At 43.2% G+C, this 16,100-nt stretch overlaps 1 protein-coding gene across 4 annotated transcripts in view; it reads left to right on the forward strand.

Annotated features, from left to right (window-relative positions):
- The first annotated feature begins 3,939 nt into the window (after positions 1–3,939).
- Positions 3,940–16,100, forward strand: part of CNNM2 (cyclin and CBS domain divalent metal cation transport mediator 2) — a 147,345-nt gene continuing 135,184 nt past the window's right edge. Inside the window, exon 1 of one of the 4 annotated variants that reach the window (XR_009252558.1) lies at positions 3,940–5,883. Coding sequence is in view for 2 of the 4 variants with exons in the window: in XM_058697639.1 (XP_058553622.1) it covers positions 4,263–5,883 (1,621 nt within the window). In the remaining 2 variants the exon portion in view is untranslated. The remainder of the gene's footprint in view (positions 5,884–16,100) is intronic. The other 3 variants (XR_009252557.1, XM_058697639.1, XM_058697640.1) reach the window with 3 other exon arrangements.

Genomic DNA, 16,100 nt, shown 5'->3' on the forward strand with positions numbered 1-16,100 from the left:
GTTTTCAATCAGCTGATTTAGAAGGACCATATCTATCTTTAACCTTTGTCAGATAGCCCTGAAAATCTCAACTTTTCCCCCCAAAACTTTGATAATGCTGTTTTTATAAATGCATGCCAAGTGTGTGAATCAGATTGTTTTCATCTGAACTTATTTTTCAAATATAGCAATGAGAGGGTTGGGGGTGGAGGAAAGATCGCCAGAAACTGAAGTGCTGGAAAATAGAGTCAGGGACATTATTCGGAATGATCAGAATAAAAATTCTTCCATTTCTTTAACCTTCTACAAGTGTGGTTTGCAACATCTACTGTTATTCTAGGCCCTGGTGATACAGCAGTGAACAAAACACACAAAATCTTTGCCCTGGGGAAGCTTAAGCTCTGGTGGAAGGAGACAGATCATAAAACAAAATTAAGGGAAATAAAGCAGAAGTGGAGTATAGGGAGTGTTCGCTTGTGAGTTTATAAAAAGGTGGCCTTTAAAGGGCACCTGGGTGGTTCAGTCGGTTGAGTGTCTGACTCTTGCTTTTGGCTCAGGTCATGATCTTGTGGTTGGTGAGTTTGAGCCCTGCATCAGGCTCTGCGCTGATGGTGTGGAGCCTGCTTGGGATTCTCTCTCTGCCCCTCCCTGGCTCACGTTTTCTCTCTCTCTCCCTCTCTTGAAATAAATAAACTTAAAAGTGGCTTTTGAGCAGTCTTGGAGGGGGACTGATGGGCTACGCTGTGACCTGGGGGAAGAGAGTCCCAGGCACGGGAAACAAACAGCGAGTGCACAGACTCACAGAGGAGCATCCCTGGAGTGAATGAAAAACAGCCAGGAGAAGCCTGCTGGAGCAGCAGTTGATGGGGTCAAAGAAATAAGGGGAGGCGGTACACCCTTTCAAGCCTTGCAGGATATTGTAGGTATTGTGGCTTTTACTGTGATGGCATGAGAAGCCAGATGGGGATTTCGAACAAAGGAGCAACAGGATCTGATGTAACAAGACCACTCTGGCTGCTGGGCTGAGAAGGGAAAGGGGCAGGTATGGAAGAAGAAAGAGCAGTTAGGAGGCCGTTGCTATTACCCGACCAGAAATTAATCAGGAACATCTGACTGGTTTACAAAAGGGAAGAAAATGTGCTTGCAGAATACAAAAAAAAAAAAAAAAAAAAAGAAAAGAAAAAAAAAAAAAGGAAATAGTAATTATATTTTGGGTGCTTAAGTTGCAAGAAAAAGACCAATTTGGCAGTTACTTTGCTACAGTGCCTCCTCCAGACAAAGTGGTTTGGGAGTCCTGGGGAACTAGATCTTCGGGATTTTTTTCTCCTCCAGGGACCCATGGACCTAGCAAGGTTTGGTCAGTGTGATTAAGAAGCAGCCTTTATGTGTGTCTTTCCCATTTCCCAAACTTTCCTGGGTGTGTGTTAGAAATGCAGATTCCTAGGTCCTACCCCTTTAGCAAGTATGGAATGGGGCCCAGGAATATATATACTTTCAGCAAGAATATGAGAGAAATCTTTAAAAAAAATTTTTTTTTAATGTTTATTTTTGAAGGAGAGAGAGGGTGTGAGCGGCGGAGGGGCAGAGAAAGCGGGAGACACAGAATCCGAAATGGGCTTCAGGCTCTGAGCTGTCAGCACAGAGCCTAACCTGGGGCTTGAACTCATGAACTGTGAGATCATGACCTGGGCCGAAGTCAGACACTTAACTGACTGAGCCACCCAGACCCCCTTGAGAGAAATCTTTTTTGATTATTGAGGTAAAATTGGTATCATAACATATACGTTTCAGGTGTACAGTCTTATAATTTGATATTTGTATATCAAAGTGATCACCACCATAAATCTAGTTACCATTCAGCACCATATACTTGAGATCTTTCCCTCATTTTACCCAACCCCTAACCCCTCCCACCTTTGGTAACCATCAGTCTGTTCTCTGTATGAGTTTGTTTTTATTTATTTTGTTTTTTAGATTTCACATATAAGTGAAATCATACTGTATTTGTCTTTCCCTGTGATTTATTTCACTTAGTATGATACCCTCAATGTATGTTGTCGCAAATAGCAAGATTTCCTCTTTTTTTTTTTTTTTTTTTTTTTAATGACCGAAGACTATTCTATTGTGTTTCCATATCTTGGCTATTGTAAATAACACTTTTGCAAATATAGGAATGCATATATCTTTTCAAATTAGTGTTTTTGTGTTCTTTGGCTAAATACCCAGAAATGGAATAGTTGGGTATACAGTGGTTCTATTTTTGATTTTTTGAGGAATCTCCATACTGTTTTCCATGGTGTCTGTACCAAGTTGCCTTCCCACCAACAGTGTAGGATGGTTCTTTCCTCCACATCTTCTCCAATACTTGTTATTTCTTGTCTTTTTGGGAATAGCCGTTGTAACAGGTGTGAGCTGATATTTCATTGTGATTTTGATTTGCATTGCTCTGATAATTAGTGATGTTGAACATCTTTTCATGTGCCTGTTGGCCCTCTGTATGCCTTCTTTGGAAAAACGTCTATTCAGATTCTCTTGCCCATTTTTTAATTGGGTTGTCTGGCTTTTTGTTGTTACTGAATAGTGTGAGTTCTTCATATATTTTGGATATGTGGATATTAAAGCCTAATCAGATAAGTGCTTTGCAGGGGCCCCAGGTGGCTCAGGTGGTTAAGTGTCAGACTTGATTTCAGCTCAGGTCTTGATCTTAGGGTCATGAGTTCAAGCCCTGCCTTGGGCTCCACGTTGGGAGTGGAGTCTACTTAAAAAAAAAAAAGAAAAAGAAAAAAAGGTAAGTGATTTGCAAATATCCTCTTTCACTGAATAGGTTGCCTTTTTGTTTTGTTGGTTTCCTTCACACTGCTGAAGCTTTTTAGTTTGTTGTAGTCCCATTTGTTTATTTTTGCTTTTGTTTACCTTGCCTTTGGGGTCAGATCCAAAATTAAAAACAAATCACTAAAACCAATGTCAAAGAGCTTGTCACCTTTTCTTCTCAGAATTTCATCCAAGTCTTTAATCCATTTTGAGTTAATTTTTGTGTATGGGGTAAGATGGTGGCTTAGTTTCATTCATTTGTATGTAGCTGTCCAGTTTTCCCAACACCATTCATTGAAGAGACTGTCCTTTCCACATTGTATAATCTTGGTTCCTTTGTCCTAAATTAATTAACCATATATGTGTGGTGGGTTCATTTCTGGGTTCTCTATTCCATTCCTTTGATCGATGTGCCTTTTTCACGCGATTACCTATTGTTTTGATTACTATAGCTTTGTGGCACAGGGAGGAGATTCTTACAACTCGGAAAGGTGGGGAAAACTGCTTCCCTATAGCCCTCCCCACCTCTGGCACAGCTTTTGGGGTTTGCAGACCTGGAAGCCTTGCAGGGTACCCATGTGGCCGGCAGGTGGTGCCACCTTACCATAAGCGGCAGAGTGAGAGCATTTTTTTCCCCCTAGGGAGAAGTGAGGCTCCAGAAAAAGCTGGTCGATAGGTACTGGGGCCACCGAGCCACCGCTTATCCTGGGCCGAGCGGCGCGCACAAGTAGAAGAGAGTGGCGCGGCCGCTGTCCCGGCTTTTCAGGCAAATGTGCAGCTTAAGCCCTTCCTAGTCGGTTTTTCGCGCTCCGGGGGCAGCCCTCTCCGCACGAGCTTTGGGCACTGCGGGAGCTTGCAATGCAGAGCAGCGAAAACGGACCGCCTAGCGCCCCAGGATATTAGCCCAACACTGCCTACCCAGGTGCGGGCATCTACTACCGAGGCCCCTCAGGGAGTACCAGACCCACAGACGGCCCCTTTTCATTGGCAGCCAGTCTGAGGGCCCCGCCCCCTTTCGTACAGCTCTCATCTGTGACTGGCTCTCGGGCTCTAGCTGGCCACACCTCCTCCCCTCGCACATACACAAGAGTCACGCGCCTTTCAGTTGGAAACTTGGCGTGCTGAGGGGGACGGTGGCCTTCACTGCCCCACCCACTTACCTTGTCATTGGTCCGCGGCTCCCCTCATGGCCACGCCCCCATTCCTGCCCCCTGGCTGGGAGGGTAGGCACACGTTCGTGATTGGCTGCCCTGCCTGCCTCTCGCGGGAGCCGCTGGCGCTTCCCCCTCCCTTCTCCCCCTCCCTCGAGTGTCCAGGTTCCTCAGCTAGCCCAGGCCGAGTCAGTGTCAGTCAGGGAGCCGGACTGCCGAACGGTGTGTGCGGACGCTCCGCTGCAATCTCGCCCAGGGACCGGTGCCTGCGCTCGCGCCGCCGGGTGGGAAGGATGAAGCCGCAGCTGGAGCAGCCACCCTATGATTGGCTGTGGCGCTTGTGAACCCGAAGTAAAGATGGCGGGCGGGCAGGCAGCCGCCGCACTGCCCACTTGGAAGATGGCGGCGCGCCGCAGCCTCAGCGCCCGCGGCCGGGGGGTCCTGCAGGCGGCGGCCGGGCGGCTGCTGCCGCTGCTACTGCTGAGCTGCTGCTGCGGCGCGGGCGGCTGCGCAGCAGCGGGCGAGAACGAGGAGACGGTGATCATCGGCTTGCGGCTGGAGGACACGAACGACGTGTCGTTCATGGAAGGGGGGGCGCTGCGAGTGAGCGAGCGGACCCGGGTCAAGCTGCGGGTGTACGGGCAGAACATCAACAACGAGACGTGGTCCCGCATCGCCTTCACCGAGCACGAGCGGCGGCGCCACAGCCCGGGCGAGCGCGGGCTGGGGGGTCCCGCGCCGCCAGAGCCGGACAGCGGCCCCCAGCGCTGCGGCATCCGCACCTCAGATATCATCATCTTGCCCCACATCATTCTCAACCGCCGTACATCGGGCATCATTGAGATCGAGATCAAACCGCTGCGCAAGATGGAGAAGAGCAAGTCCTATTACCTGTGCACATCGCTCTCCACGCCAGCCCTGGGCGCCGGCGGCCCGGGGTCCGCAAGTGGCGCCGTCGGGGCCAAGGGCGGCTCCGGGGTGGCCGGGCTCCCGCCACCCCCGTGGGCCGAGACCACCTGGATTTATCACGACGGCGAGGACACCAAGATGATAGTGGGCGAGGAGAAGAAGTTTCTGCTGCCCTTCTGGCTGCAGGTGATCTTCATTTCGCTGCTCCTGTGCTTGTCGGGCATGTTCAGCGGCCTCAACCTGGGGCTGATGGCCCTGGACCCGATGGAGCTGCGCATCGTGCAGAACTGCGGCACCGAGAAGGAGAAGAATTACGCCAAGCGCATCGAGCCCGTGCGCAGGCAGGGCAACTACCTGCTGTGCTCACTGCTGCTGGGCAACGTGCTGGTCAACACCACGCTCACGATCCTGCTCGACGACATCGCCGGCTCCGGCCTCGTGGCGGTGGTGGTCTCCACCATCGGCATCGTCATCTTCGGGGAAATCGTGCCCCAGGCCATCTGCTCCCGGCACGGCCTGGCTGTAGGGGCCAACACCATCTTCCTCACCAAGTTTTTCATGATGATGACCTTCCCCGCTTCTTACCCGGTTAGCAAGCTGCTGGACTGCGTCCTGGGCCAGGAGATAGGTACTGTCTATAACCGGGAAAAACTGCTGGAGATGCTCCGGGTCACCGACCCCTACAACGACCTCGTTAAGGAGGAGCTGAACATCATCCAAGGGGCGCTGGAGCTCCGCACCAAGACAGTGGAGGACGTGATGACTCCGCTCCGGGACTGCTTCATGATCACCGGCGAAGCCATTCTGGACTTCAACACCATGTCGGAGATCATGGAGAGCGGCTACACTCGTATTCCAGTGTTTGAGGGGGAGCGCTCCAACATCGTGGACCTCCTCTTTGTCAAAGACTTGGCCTTCGTGGATCCAGATGACTGTACTCCCCTGAAAACCATCACTAAATTTTATAACCACCCCTTGCACTTTGTTTTCAATGACACCAAGTTGGACGCTATGCTGGAAGAATTTAAGAAAGGTGGGAAATTTTGGTATCTTTCATTGGCTTGCTCTTTCTCTCTCCATCCTCCTCCCTACTTGAGCCCTCTACCCTCAGACCAACCCCCCAAGGCGAGTTGACCGGAATTTCTCCTCTCTCTTAATTGCAAAGTTGAAAGGGTGGCATGGATTTGGGGATGGATTGAACTAGGAAGCGCTTCTAGGTTTTTTAAAAGCCCAAGACTACCGTCATTCTCTTGTTCACATTTCAAAACGCAGGCTTTCGATTTTCTGTGCATGATACTGCCGTCCCTCTGGGCTTGAGGGGTTTGCGGCATTCATCACCGGGGTTCTAAATGGGTAGATGCAAGTAAGGGCCAGCTAATGCCATGCTGTGCCATCTGGTTGACATGTACTTACCTCAGGCATTTGGAAAACATTTGAATAGCCTTTCTAAACTCAACACAATCTTTTTCCTCCTCCTTAAACATTCACCGATGTTTCAGAGATTGGAAGTGCATTTTCAGTTTTTGTTCCCGGTTGTCGGGCCAGCTGTGGGGCAGATTGAGGTCTGCCTTTGAGGATAGGCGATGGGGTCAGCCAGGTATCACCAAAAAGATTCAGTCATTTGGATGTAACTTACTTAGCTAGGAAAGAGGGTTTTTTAAAAAGTAAAGTTAGTTACTAATATATAACTTGGAAAGACTAGAGGTAAGTTAAACTTTTATGAGGCTATCTTGCCTGGCTTTCTTCACTGTTTGTTTATATTCATCTGACGAATAAAATTTCCCAAACCACATGTGGTTTGGGCGGAAATCTTGAACGTTTAACAATGGGATGACTCCCTCTATGTGGTTTATTTATTTCTCCAGTTTTTCTGGTTTAAAAGTGTTCTTTTTAACCTTGATCTCTTGATATTTTAAGTTGAAGTGTTTCTTCCAAGTCAGTGTTTACTATTCTAGAGGGAGTTTTAACATGGAAGAGAAGCGCACAGTCTGATGTGCTCACCTTTCTTGCGTGATGGTATTTTTTGTTTGTTTGACCATTGTAATGAACCGGCAAATAGCACCTTATACTGTTGTTACCGACATTCTGTCTTTAAAGAGAGTTTCCAGTAAATAACATGGTTTTTTGAAGACCAAGGGCTGCCGAACTGTTTCATTGCTATGGTGCTAGTGCAGGTATGAAAATGTGTATGTAACCTTTAATGACCTGATAGTCCTCAAAACTAAGTTTTCCTTCTGCAGATAGAATTTTGAGCCCTCATAGCGGTCTCTCCACTGAAAAAGGCCGTGTGTAGGTGGTGACAGCTCACTGGACGTGGTGATCTGAACATCCCCAGAGCGCGTGTGGTTGCCCTAATTCCATTTTCCGGGCTGAATGGTGTCCTCTCTGGAACGGGATCACATTGCAGTAATTTTCAGATAAAGGAATAGAGCAGAATGTGCCTCAGAGATGGGTAATTTGCATTTAAAAGCAGAGGGAGATTCTTCTGGATTCTTAAACAGTAAAAAGAAAATGTCCATTATCTCTAGGTGACAGAGCTTCTTTTCGGGGGTGTCATTATCCCTTCACTGCTGAGTTGTTAATTAGAGCATCTGACCAATCTCTTCTTTCATTTTGTGGTAACATCTCTAGTACAGAAAGATACCTTGCAGTGCTTGAAAATGCCTCTGAAATACTTAATTTTCTTCCTATGGCTAAATTTTGCAACATTGAGACTTAATAATTTATTCTGTGGGGTTTTTTTTTTATTTGAAATTTTTGCACATCTGCTGATGGATTGAAACACCAGTGTGTCCTCCCTGCTGAAGCCTTTCTTCACTTCTGTATCTTTTTTTTTTTCCCTTGGAGGCTTTAGCGCTTCACCTTACAACTCATTGATCTTGCTCCTACCCCAAAATTTCAAAATTTGCATTATTTTGAAACCTGTTTTTGGTTGTCCTTGAACAATATTCCTACTTATTCCCTGTGGTTTATTATTTCAGGAGGAACCTTTTCTCCCCAACGTTACCTCTCACAGTACCTTTAGATAACAGAATTCCTAGTATTTTCCCATGCGCTTTTGAAAAATAGTGCACAGGACTTTATTTTTGTCCTTAACCAGAGTGATGTATTTGGTTAAGAAGAGAGTACAGGTTAAAGGTATGCCTAAGTCAGTGGCATATTTGGAAGAGCAGGCTAAGACAGTTGGTTGCCAATGGGAAATTTCAGCCATAGTCTTAAAAGGATAGAGTGGGTGTTTGTTACTTACACGGTAGGAACAACTTACTTTTCACCTTCCCTTTCTTGATCTTTTTTTTGAGGAGTTTGGCCGCTTTCACCTTACTAACAGCTGTGTTAGTTCTTTCTTCCCTCTGAGTTAAAATATTTCACCAGATACTGTTTTCTTTATTTTCTAATTCAGTTTGAAATAACGTGAACAGTTAACCTTTATTGTTTTTTTTCTCCATTGAATAATGGTGTGTGGGATGGTCTGAAGCCTTTTTCTTCCTCTTTTTCCCTCTTTCTCCTAACAATACCAACCGCAACTCCCAAACTGTTAGGTCATTAGTCCAGATCTCATTGAAAATTGCCCTTCCCAACTAAGAACGTCTGCACTGAAGTCTTTCCTTACTAGAGCTGTACATCATTGGTGGGAGTTATGCTTTACTGAGGAGAAGTAAGGTTCTCAATGTGAAAAGAAATGAAAAGCTACCTTTATAGAAGTGTATGTGAATGTCTTCTTTCTACTGATTAGAACTTTTTGCCTGGCCACCTAGAAACTCTTAGCTTTCCTTGAGGTTGGAAGACAGTAATTACATTAATTTTAGAGTTAGCTTATTATTTATTTACTGTGCCAGGTACAGGGCTGAATGGTTTACCTGAATTACCTTGTTTAAATCTCATAATGGCCGAGCAGAGCATTTTCTCCATTTTGCAAATGAAGAAATTGAGGCTTAGGTTACAAGATTTGTTCAAGGTCACACAGCAATTTGTTGATTTGGGTTTTAACTCAGGTCTGTGTGACAGCCAGACTCGGGCTCTTAGCCACCCTATGCTTAACCATTACGCTGGTCTCCTTGATTCTGATCTTACATTTCTGTTTTGAGTGTGAAGTTTGCTTTTTTGTCAAAACACTTTGCTTCAGAGCTTGTTGGGCAACAGACACAGAAATGTATTTAAACATATACGTGGCTTTTAATCTCTTGCTTCTGTGATGTTGTACATAACAGTTGGCTTCCCCACTTGCCATTAAAACAAAATCAGTTTTTTGGCCCGTGTGACCCTAAATCTAAAGAATTCTATTTCCATGCAAAGCATCGAGTTTCATTTTGAAAACGTTTTATACTGCAATAATATGCTAGTTATACATAATAATGGACTTAATGGAATACTCTACAGCTGTTTCTCTAATAGCTGAACTATATAGTCATGTTTCATTCTTGTTTCTTATCTGCTTCTGTTGCAAGAATGACTCAAACTCAGTTTCGTGGTTTAATCTTGATTTTATTTGCAGTTTTGTAAATGCCACCTGTATAATAATTAATTGCTAATGTGCGTCATTTACAACCCTGCCCCTCTGTGCTCCTTGCAGTCTTTCTCTTTCTGTTTTGTTACTTTCATAGTTACTTATAAGCCTAAATAAGAGAATAAAAGTGAACCTTAGGAGGAGATTATGAGAATTCCAGAAAAACTGAAGCAAAATAGTTCAGAGGGAAGAAAAGCTAAATTGAAGGTTGCTACCTTTGTATGCCGAAAGGACATAAGGGGTTCTCCATTGACCTGACCAAACCTTCCTTATAAGACATCGTGAACTCTTGGCCACTCAGTTGACTGTACTGGGGTTGAATATGAAGAATTAGCAGCCGGTTATTGTTGTTTTGTTTTGTTTTTTCCTTTTGCTTTGTCACCTTTGCATTCCAGTACTGCAGAGAATCCAGTTTAATAGCTCCTAGGGACTTAGCCAGGCTTCCGTGTAGCTTTTTCTTAGCTGGGAGCAGGTAGCATCACCAGGTAATGCTCTTGCAGGGCAAGAGTAGAGTGTAACGTGTAGTTTTCACTTAAAACTTTAGCTTAAGCAATTCTCTCTTCCTCTAACACAAGTCTTGCCATATCGGTGTGCTGAGAGTTTAATGTTGAAAACGTTTTCTTCACCCAAGAAAGTGTTCTGCTTGCCTAGAATGGAGGAGGATGTTTTTATTCGTGTTTAAAGGTATGAGTGATGTCAGGGATGGGTGGGTGGATATATTTGCTTCTTTGATCTTGTATGTTTATTAATTTTGTACAGTAACAATGTTAAACTATTATAATTTTGTGTGTTTTTAGATCATCAGTCTGAAATATCCAGATAGCATAGAATCGGAGGTGGAAGGCAGGCAGCTTGAGGATCGTCTCCTCCAGTGTTTGTGAAACTTACCAAATGATAAGAACTACTTGAGTCACTTTTTTTTTTGTTTATTTATTTTGAGAGCGAGAGAGAGCGAGAGAGAGAGAGAGAGAGAGAGAGAGAGAGAGAGAGAGAGAGAGAGAGCGCATGAGCAGGGGAGGGTCAGAGAGAGAGGGAGAAAGAGTCCCAAGCAGGTTCCGCACTGAAGCGTGGAGCCCAACGTGGGGCTCGAACTGAATCATGAGATCATGACCTGAGCCGTAACCACGAGTTGGATACTTAACCGACTGAGCCACTCAGGCACCCCTGGATCACTTATTAAGAATAAGGTCCTAGGCCTCACTCAGAGATATCCTGAACCAAAATCTAGGGAAGGAGCTTTGGAATGCATATTGTTAACAGTTACCCTGTGATTAGGTGAATTTCTAAAACGTTGGTCTAGTCAACCTTGTAAATAGGGAAAGTAAACCCTGAGAAGGAAAGAAAGTTAAGTGACTTGCTTAGGGCTACCCACCTAGCCAGTAGCATCAACATTACCAGAATCCGCGTTCCTGTTTCTAGACTGGAGTGCTTCCCACTCCATCTGGCAGGCCTTCTGGTCCCAAGTTAAAGGTATTCTGGTGAGAGTTAAAGGTGGCTGCATCCTTGAAAAAGCAAATATTCAGGTTTGCCATTGGTTTTTGCCCTGTGATGTTGATGTCAATATTTTTTGACATCCTGGATTCAAGCCATCTTTGGTAGGCATTTTGTTACACAGAAAATAAATCTGAACGTGTGAGCTCATTTTATGTTAATTTATTGCTTTGTTTGATTTTTTTTATGTTTATTTTTTGAGAGAGAAAGAGAGAAAGAGAGACAGAGACAAAGTGCAAGTGGGGGAGGGGCAGAGAGAGAGGGAGACACAGAATCCGAGGCAGGCTCCAGGCTCTGAGCTGCCAGCACAGAGTCAGATGCAAGGCTCGAACCCACGAACCGTGAGATCATGACCTGAGCCAAAGTCAGATGCTCAACCAACTGAGCCACCCAGGTGCCCCACTTTGATTGAGTTTTTAACTCTGCTGAGGTCAGACTAGGAGAGTACTTTAAGAAATGGGTATTGGAGGGGCGCCTGGGTGGCGCAGTCAGTTAAGCGTCCGACTTCAGCCAGGTCACGATCTCGCGGTCTGTGAGTTCGAGCCCCGCGTCAGGCTCTGGGCTGATGGCTCGGAGCCTGGAGCCTGTTTCCGATTCTGTGTCTCCCTCTCTCTCTGCCCCTCCCCCGTTCATGCTCTGTCTCTCTCTGTCCCAAAAATAAATAAAAAAAAAAAAAAAAAAAAAAAAAAAAAGAAATGGGTATTGGAGCACCTCGGTGGCTCATTCAGTTGAGTGTCCAAATCTTGATTTCTGCTCAGGTTGCGATCTCACAGTTGGTGGGATCATGACCCGCATTGGGCTTCGTGCTGATGGCGTGGAGCCTGCTTGGGATTAGTGTGCTCTCTCTCTCTCTCTCTCTCTCTCTCTGCCCCTCCCCACTTGCACCTGTGCTCTCTCCTTCTCTCAAAATAAATAAAAACTTAAATAAAAAAAAAGAAATGGGTATTGAGATTGCTTCAAGCCTCACTAGTTAAATATAAGGTGTTTCTTTTGAGTTAACTCATTTTGGATATCCATGAATGATGTGTTTTCTTCTATGAGAGTAATGAAGATTAGATTTGGGACTTTAGGGTGAAACTTTTTTGGCTCTTTTAACTTTTGTTCACAGTATAGGTCTGTAAATTTCCCATTGAAATATTCATCAAGGCACTTGAGGTATGCGTCGCATTCATGCATCTATCTGTCCTCTGTGTCCTTTTTTAATTTTTTTTTTAAATAATATAAGTTAAGTTCTTACAGAAAATCATGCCTGTTTTGAGAAGGTTATTTGTGATAATAGGACCATGGAACTTTTTAGGCCAGGAGACACTGTAAGTGAATACTAGCTCTCATTTAGTATGGTTTGGACAAAACATGGAAGGACCTCATTCTGCTTTTTCTCTTGGTTTTTGTGGGGATTACACACTACCTGCCTCTCCTCACAAAGGGCCCAGAATTATTTACATTTTGAAACATTCCAAACTACTGGGAGGGACCAGTTAATATTAATTATTAGCAAATCTAAACATAGTTTAAAATATCATTAACCAGGAAAACCCACAAAATAGACTGAGCCAACCTAATATTTATGGTTTTATTTGTTCTTTAAATACTTAGACTTTAAAAAACAAACCTCTGGAATCCAATTAGATATTTACTTTAGTTCTGTTTAAAGTAGCATATTTCTTTCTAAGGGGCCCTATCTTCTAAACGCATATATGTAACTGGTAGTAAACTTCCATTCCAGTAAGTTTTGCTTGGAATATAAAGAATGTTTATTAAACTCAATACATGGAAATGGATGACTAGGATTGAATACGATTTATTTTAGTATTATCTGTTCACCTGTTTTTTCTCCAAACACAAACCAGAAATCCTGATCCTACCAACATTGAAAAAGAGAGACACCAGGGGTGCTGGCTGGATCTCGGGATTGTGAGTTTGAGACCCACGTTGGGGTGTAGAGATTACGTAAAAAATATATATAAAATCTTAAAACAAGAAAAAGAGAGACACTAAGAAGTATTCTTTCTTTCAACAGCACATACGCTGGCAACTCTGGAATGCTTACGCAGAGGGAATTTAGGGGTAGCACACTTTGGAAGGGGGAGCTGGGGGACTAATAACAAGCACCCACTGTACATGATATGCTTATTAGGTTGGCTTAGGGGTTGATGGGGATAATGGGGGTGCTGAGTCTTCCCCTGTTTTATATTAGTGCTACCACTGATTGTAAACACTGCTGTAATGATGGGGAACTCCTCATTTCTTCATACTTAACCACCTCCCGCCCCTTGCTGGCAGACCTAGGTGGGAATATTTCTGTCTCTGAATTTACATCCTGCGGGGAAGATACCACTTGCTAATGCAAAGGTTAAGAAAAATGTTCTCTTCCTGGATCTACTTTGGACAAGTAACTTACTCTCTTTAAGCCTCTGTTTTTTCCACAGTAAAATGGGAGATTTTCTGACTCATAAGGTGCTTAGTAAGAATTAATGTGGTAATGAATGTAAAAATGCTTCTAGTGGCACCTGGCACTTAGTGCTCAGTTAACCATTATTTTTGTCATGATGATTCTGTAGACTCTTCATCGTTCTTGGTCTTTCTCTCGGCGGGGTAGTGCCAGTCAGGAGACACCTTGAGCCATCTGTGCTCATAGTTGTTATGGATGACCAAATCTTGAAAGGAGCTCATCATCGTAGGTTTGTTTGTTTGTGTGGTAGTTTTTTTATTGTGATTGAATTCCAGGCTCTGTCTCTTTTCTAACAGTTGCTGTTACTGGGCAAGATAGCCACGTGTGTACATATTTTGAAGGAAAACAGAACAATCAATTACATGTCCTACCCTCCGTAGAGTAAGCACACTGAATTAAAAAATGTCTCCATCCTGGCTAGTATCAAAAAGACAGGAAATAACAAGTGTTGGTGAGGATGTGGAGAAAAACGAACCTGTGTGCACTCTTGGTGGGAATGCAAATTGATGTGGCCTCTGTGAAAAACAGTATGGAAGGTCCTCAAAAAATTAACAAGGGAATTTCCATATAATCCAGTAATTCCACGACGGAGTAGTTACCCAAAGAAAATGAAAACACTAATTTGAAAGATATAAGCACTCCTATGTTTATTGCAACATTATTTACAGTAGCTAATATGGAAGTAGCCCGTGTGTCCATCGATAGATGAATAGATAAAGGAGACATACATACAATGGACTGTTACTTAGCCATAAAAAATAATGAAATTTTGCCATTTGCAACAACCTGGATGGATTTGCTAAGTGAAATAAGTCAGTCAGGGAAAGACGAATACCATATGGTTTCACTTACATGTTGAATCTAAAAAAAAAAAACAAATGAACAAACAAACAAACAAACAAACAAAAAAGCAGGAATAGAGCCATAAATACAGAGAAGAAACAGGTGGTTGCCAGAGGGGAGGGGGCTGAAGGGGGAAGGCAAAATGGGCGGAGGGGAGTGGGAGGTATAGGCTTCCAGTTATGGAACGAATGAGTCACAGAGATAATAGGTACAGCTCAGGGAACGTAGTCAGTGGTATTGTGATGGCATTGTATAGTGACAGATGGTAGCTACACTTGTGGGGAGCGTAGTGTTCTGTATAGTTGTCAAATCACTGTGTTGTACACCTGAAACTAATGTAATGCGTGTCAACTATAATAATAATAATAATAAAAATCTTCATTCTCTTTGACTAAGTGACCAAAAAAGACAGCAAAGTTTATGAGCTAGAACAAGTGCTCGTGGATTTTAGAAACCCTTGAATGACTGAAGTTTGAGGACTTTAAGGAAGATCTCAAATTAGTTTGATAAAATCTTTTCATATTGATTGTATCAAAAGCATTAAAAAATGGTAATGTCTAGCATAGCAAATTTTTGTTGCTTAGTGCAGTGCAAATTTGTAGTACTTTTTGGAAGGCAACCAGAAGTCATTACAATGTCCTACCTTATGGTTCAGTAATTCGCCCCCTCCCCCCGAAACCTTAAATTCAGTAGTATAATTCAAGAGAAGAAAAAAGCTATGTTGGCTTTTCATGTTGCTCGTGTATTGCAATGTTATCCACAAAGAGTGAAAAATTGGAAATAAATGTCTAACACTTCAAGGCAGAGCTTGGAGGGAAGGAGTTAAGAAATTTTTAGATGTAAACTAATTATAACCATTAATGATAACGGTGAAGGCCACACAGCAATATGGGAAAATTTACATTGATTATTTTGCATGGATTATAGGCATACAAAAATATTCAGGTGTACGGACTGAAACAGAACATGGAAAAAGGGAAAATAGTTGATGTTTTAGGATAGGGTGATAATAGCCAGTCTTTGCAAAAAATCTCATTGTTAGCTTTGTACAATAACAGTAGCTGGAAAAATTCAATTCTGCTGAACATTATGAATCTTGATACTGGGAAAACTAACCTTTGCTCATATTAGGGAAATCATATTATTCCATTTCTCCTGAGGGACATTTTACTGCTGAAGCAATGGTTAAAGGTTTTTTTTTTTTTTTTTTTTTTTTAAATTGCGATATAATTCACATATCGTATAACTTGGTGGTTTTTCGTGCATTCACAAGGTTGTGCAGCCATTACCACTGTCTACTTCCAGAACATTTTCATTACTCCAGAAAGAAACCCTGTACCTGTTAGCAGTCACTCTCCATTCCCCATTCCTTACATTCCCTGGAAACCATTACTCTATTTTCTGTCTCTAGGGCTTCGCCTGTTCTATACATTTCACTTAATTGAAATCATACCCAGTGTGGCCTTTTGTGTCTAAGCTTCTTTCACTTAGCATAATGTTTTCAACGTTTCATCCATGTTGTAGCATGTATCAGTATTTAATTCCTTTTGTAGTCAAATAATATTCCATTTTATGGATGTACACTGTATTTTGTTCATCCATTTATCACTTGATGGACCTTTAGGCTATTTCTACCTTTTGACTATTATAAATAATTTGCTGTGAATATTGGTATACATGTTTTTGTGTCAACGTATGTTTTCATTTCTCTTGTGTAGATACATAGGAGCAGGATTGATGGGTCAAATGGTAACTCTATTTTCAACTGTTTGAGAAACTGCCAAATTGTTTTCCAGAGTGGATGTACCATTTTACATTCCCACCAACAATGTATTAGGGTTCCAGTTTCTCCATATCTTTGCCAACCCTCGTTACTATATTGAATAATTTTTTAAAATTATTATAGTCACCCAAGTAGGTGTGAAATAGTATCTCATTGTGGTTTTGATTTGCATTTCCC

Source organism: Neofelis nebulosa, chromosome 13 (genome assembly GCF_028018385.1).
Source record: "Neofelis nebulosa isolate mNeoNeb1 chromosome 13, mNeoNeb1.pri, whole genome shotgun sequence".
Classification (NCBI taxonomy): Eukaryota; Metazoa; Chordata; class Mammalia; order Carnivora; family Felidae; genus Neofelis; species Neofelis nebulosa.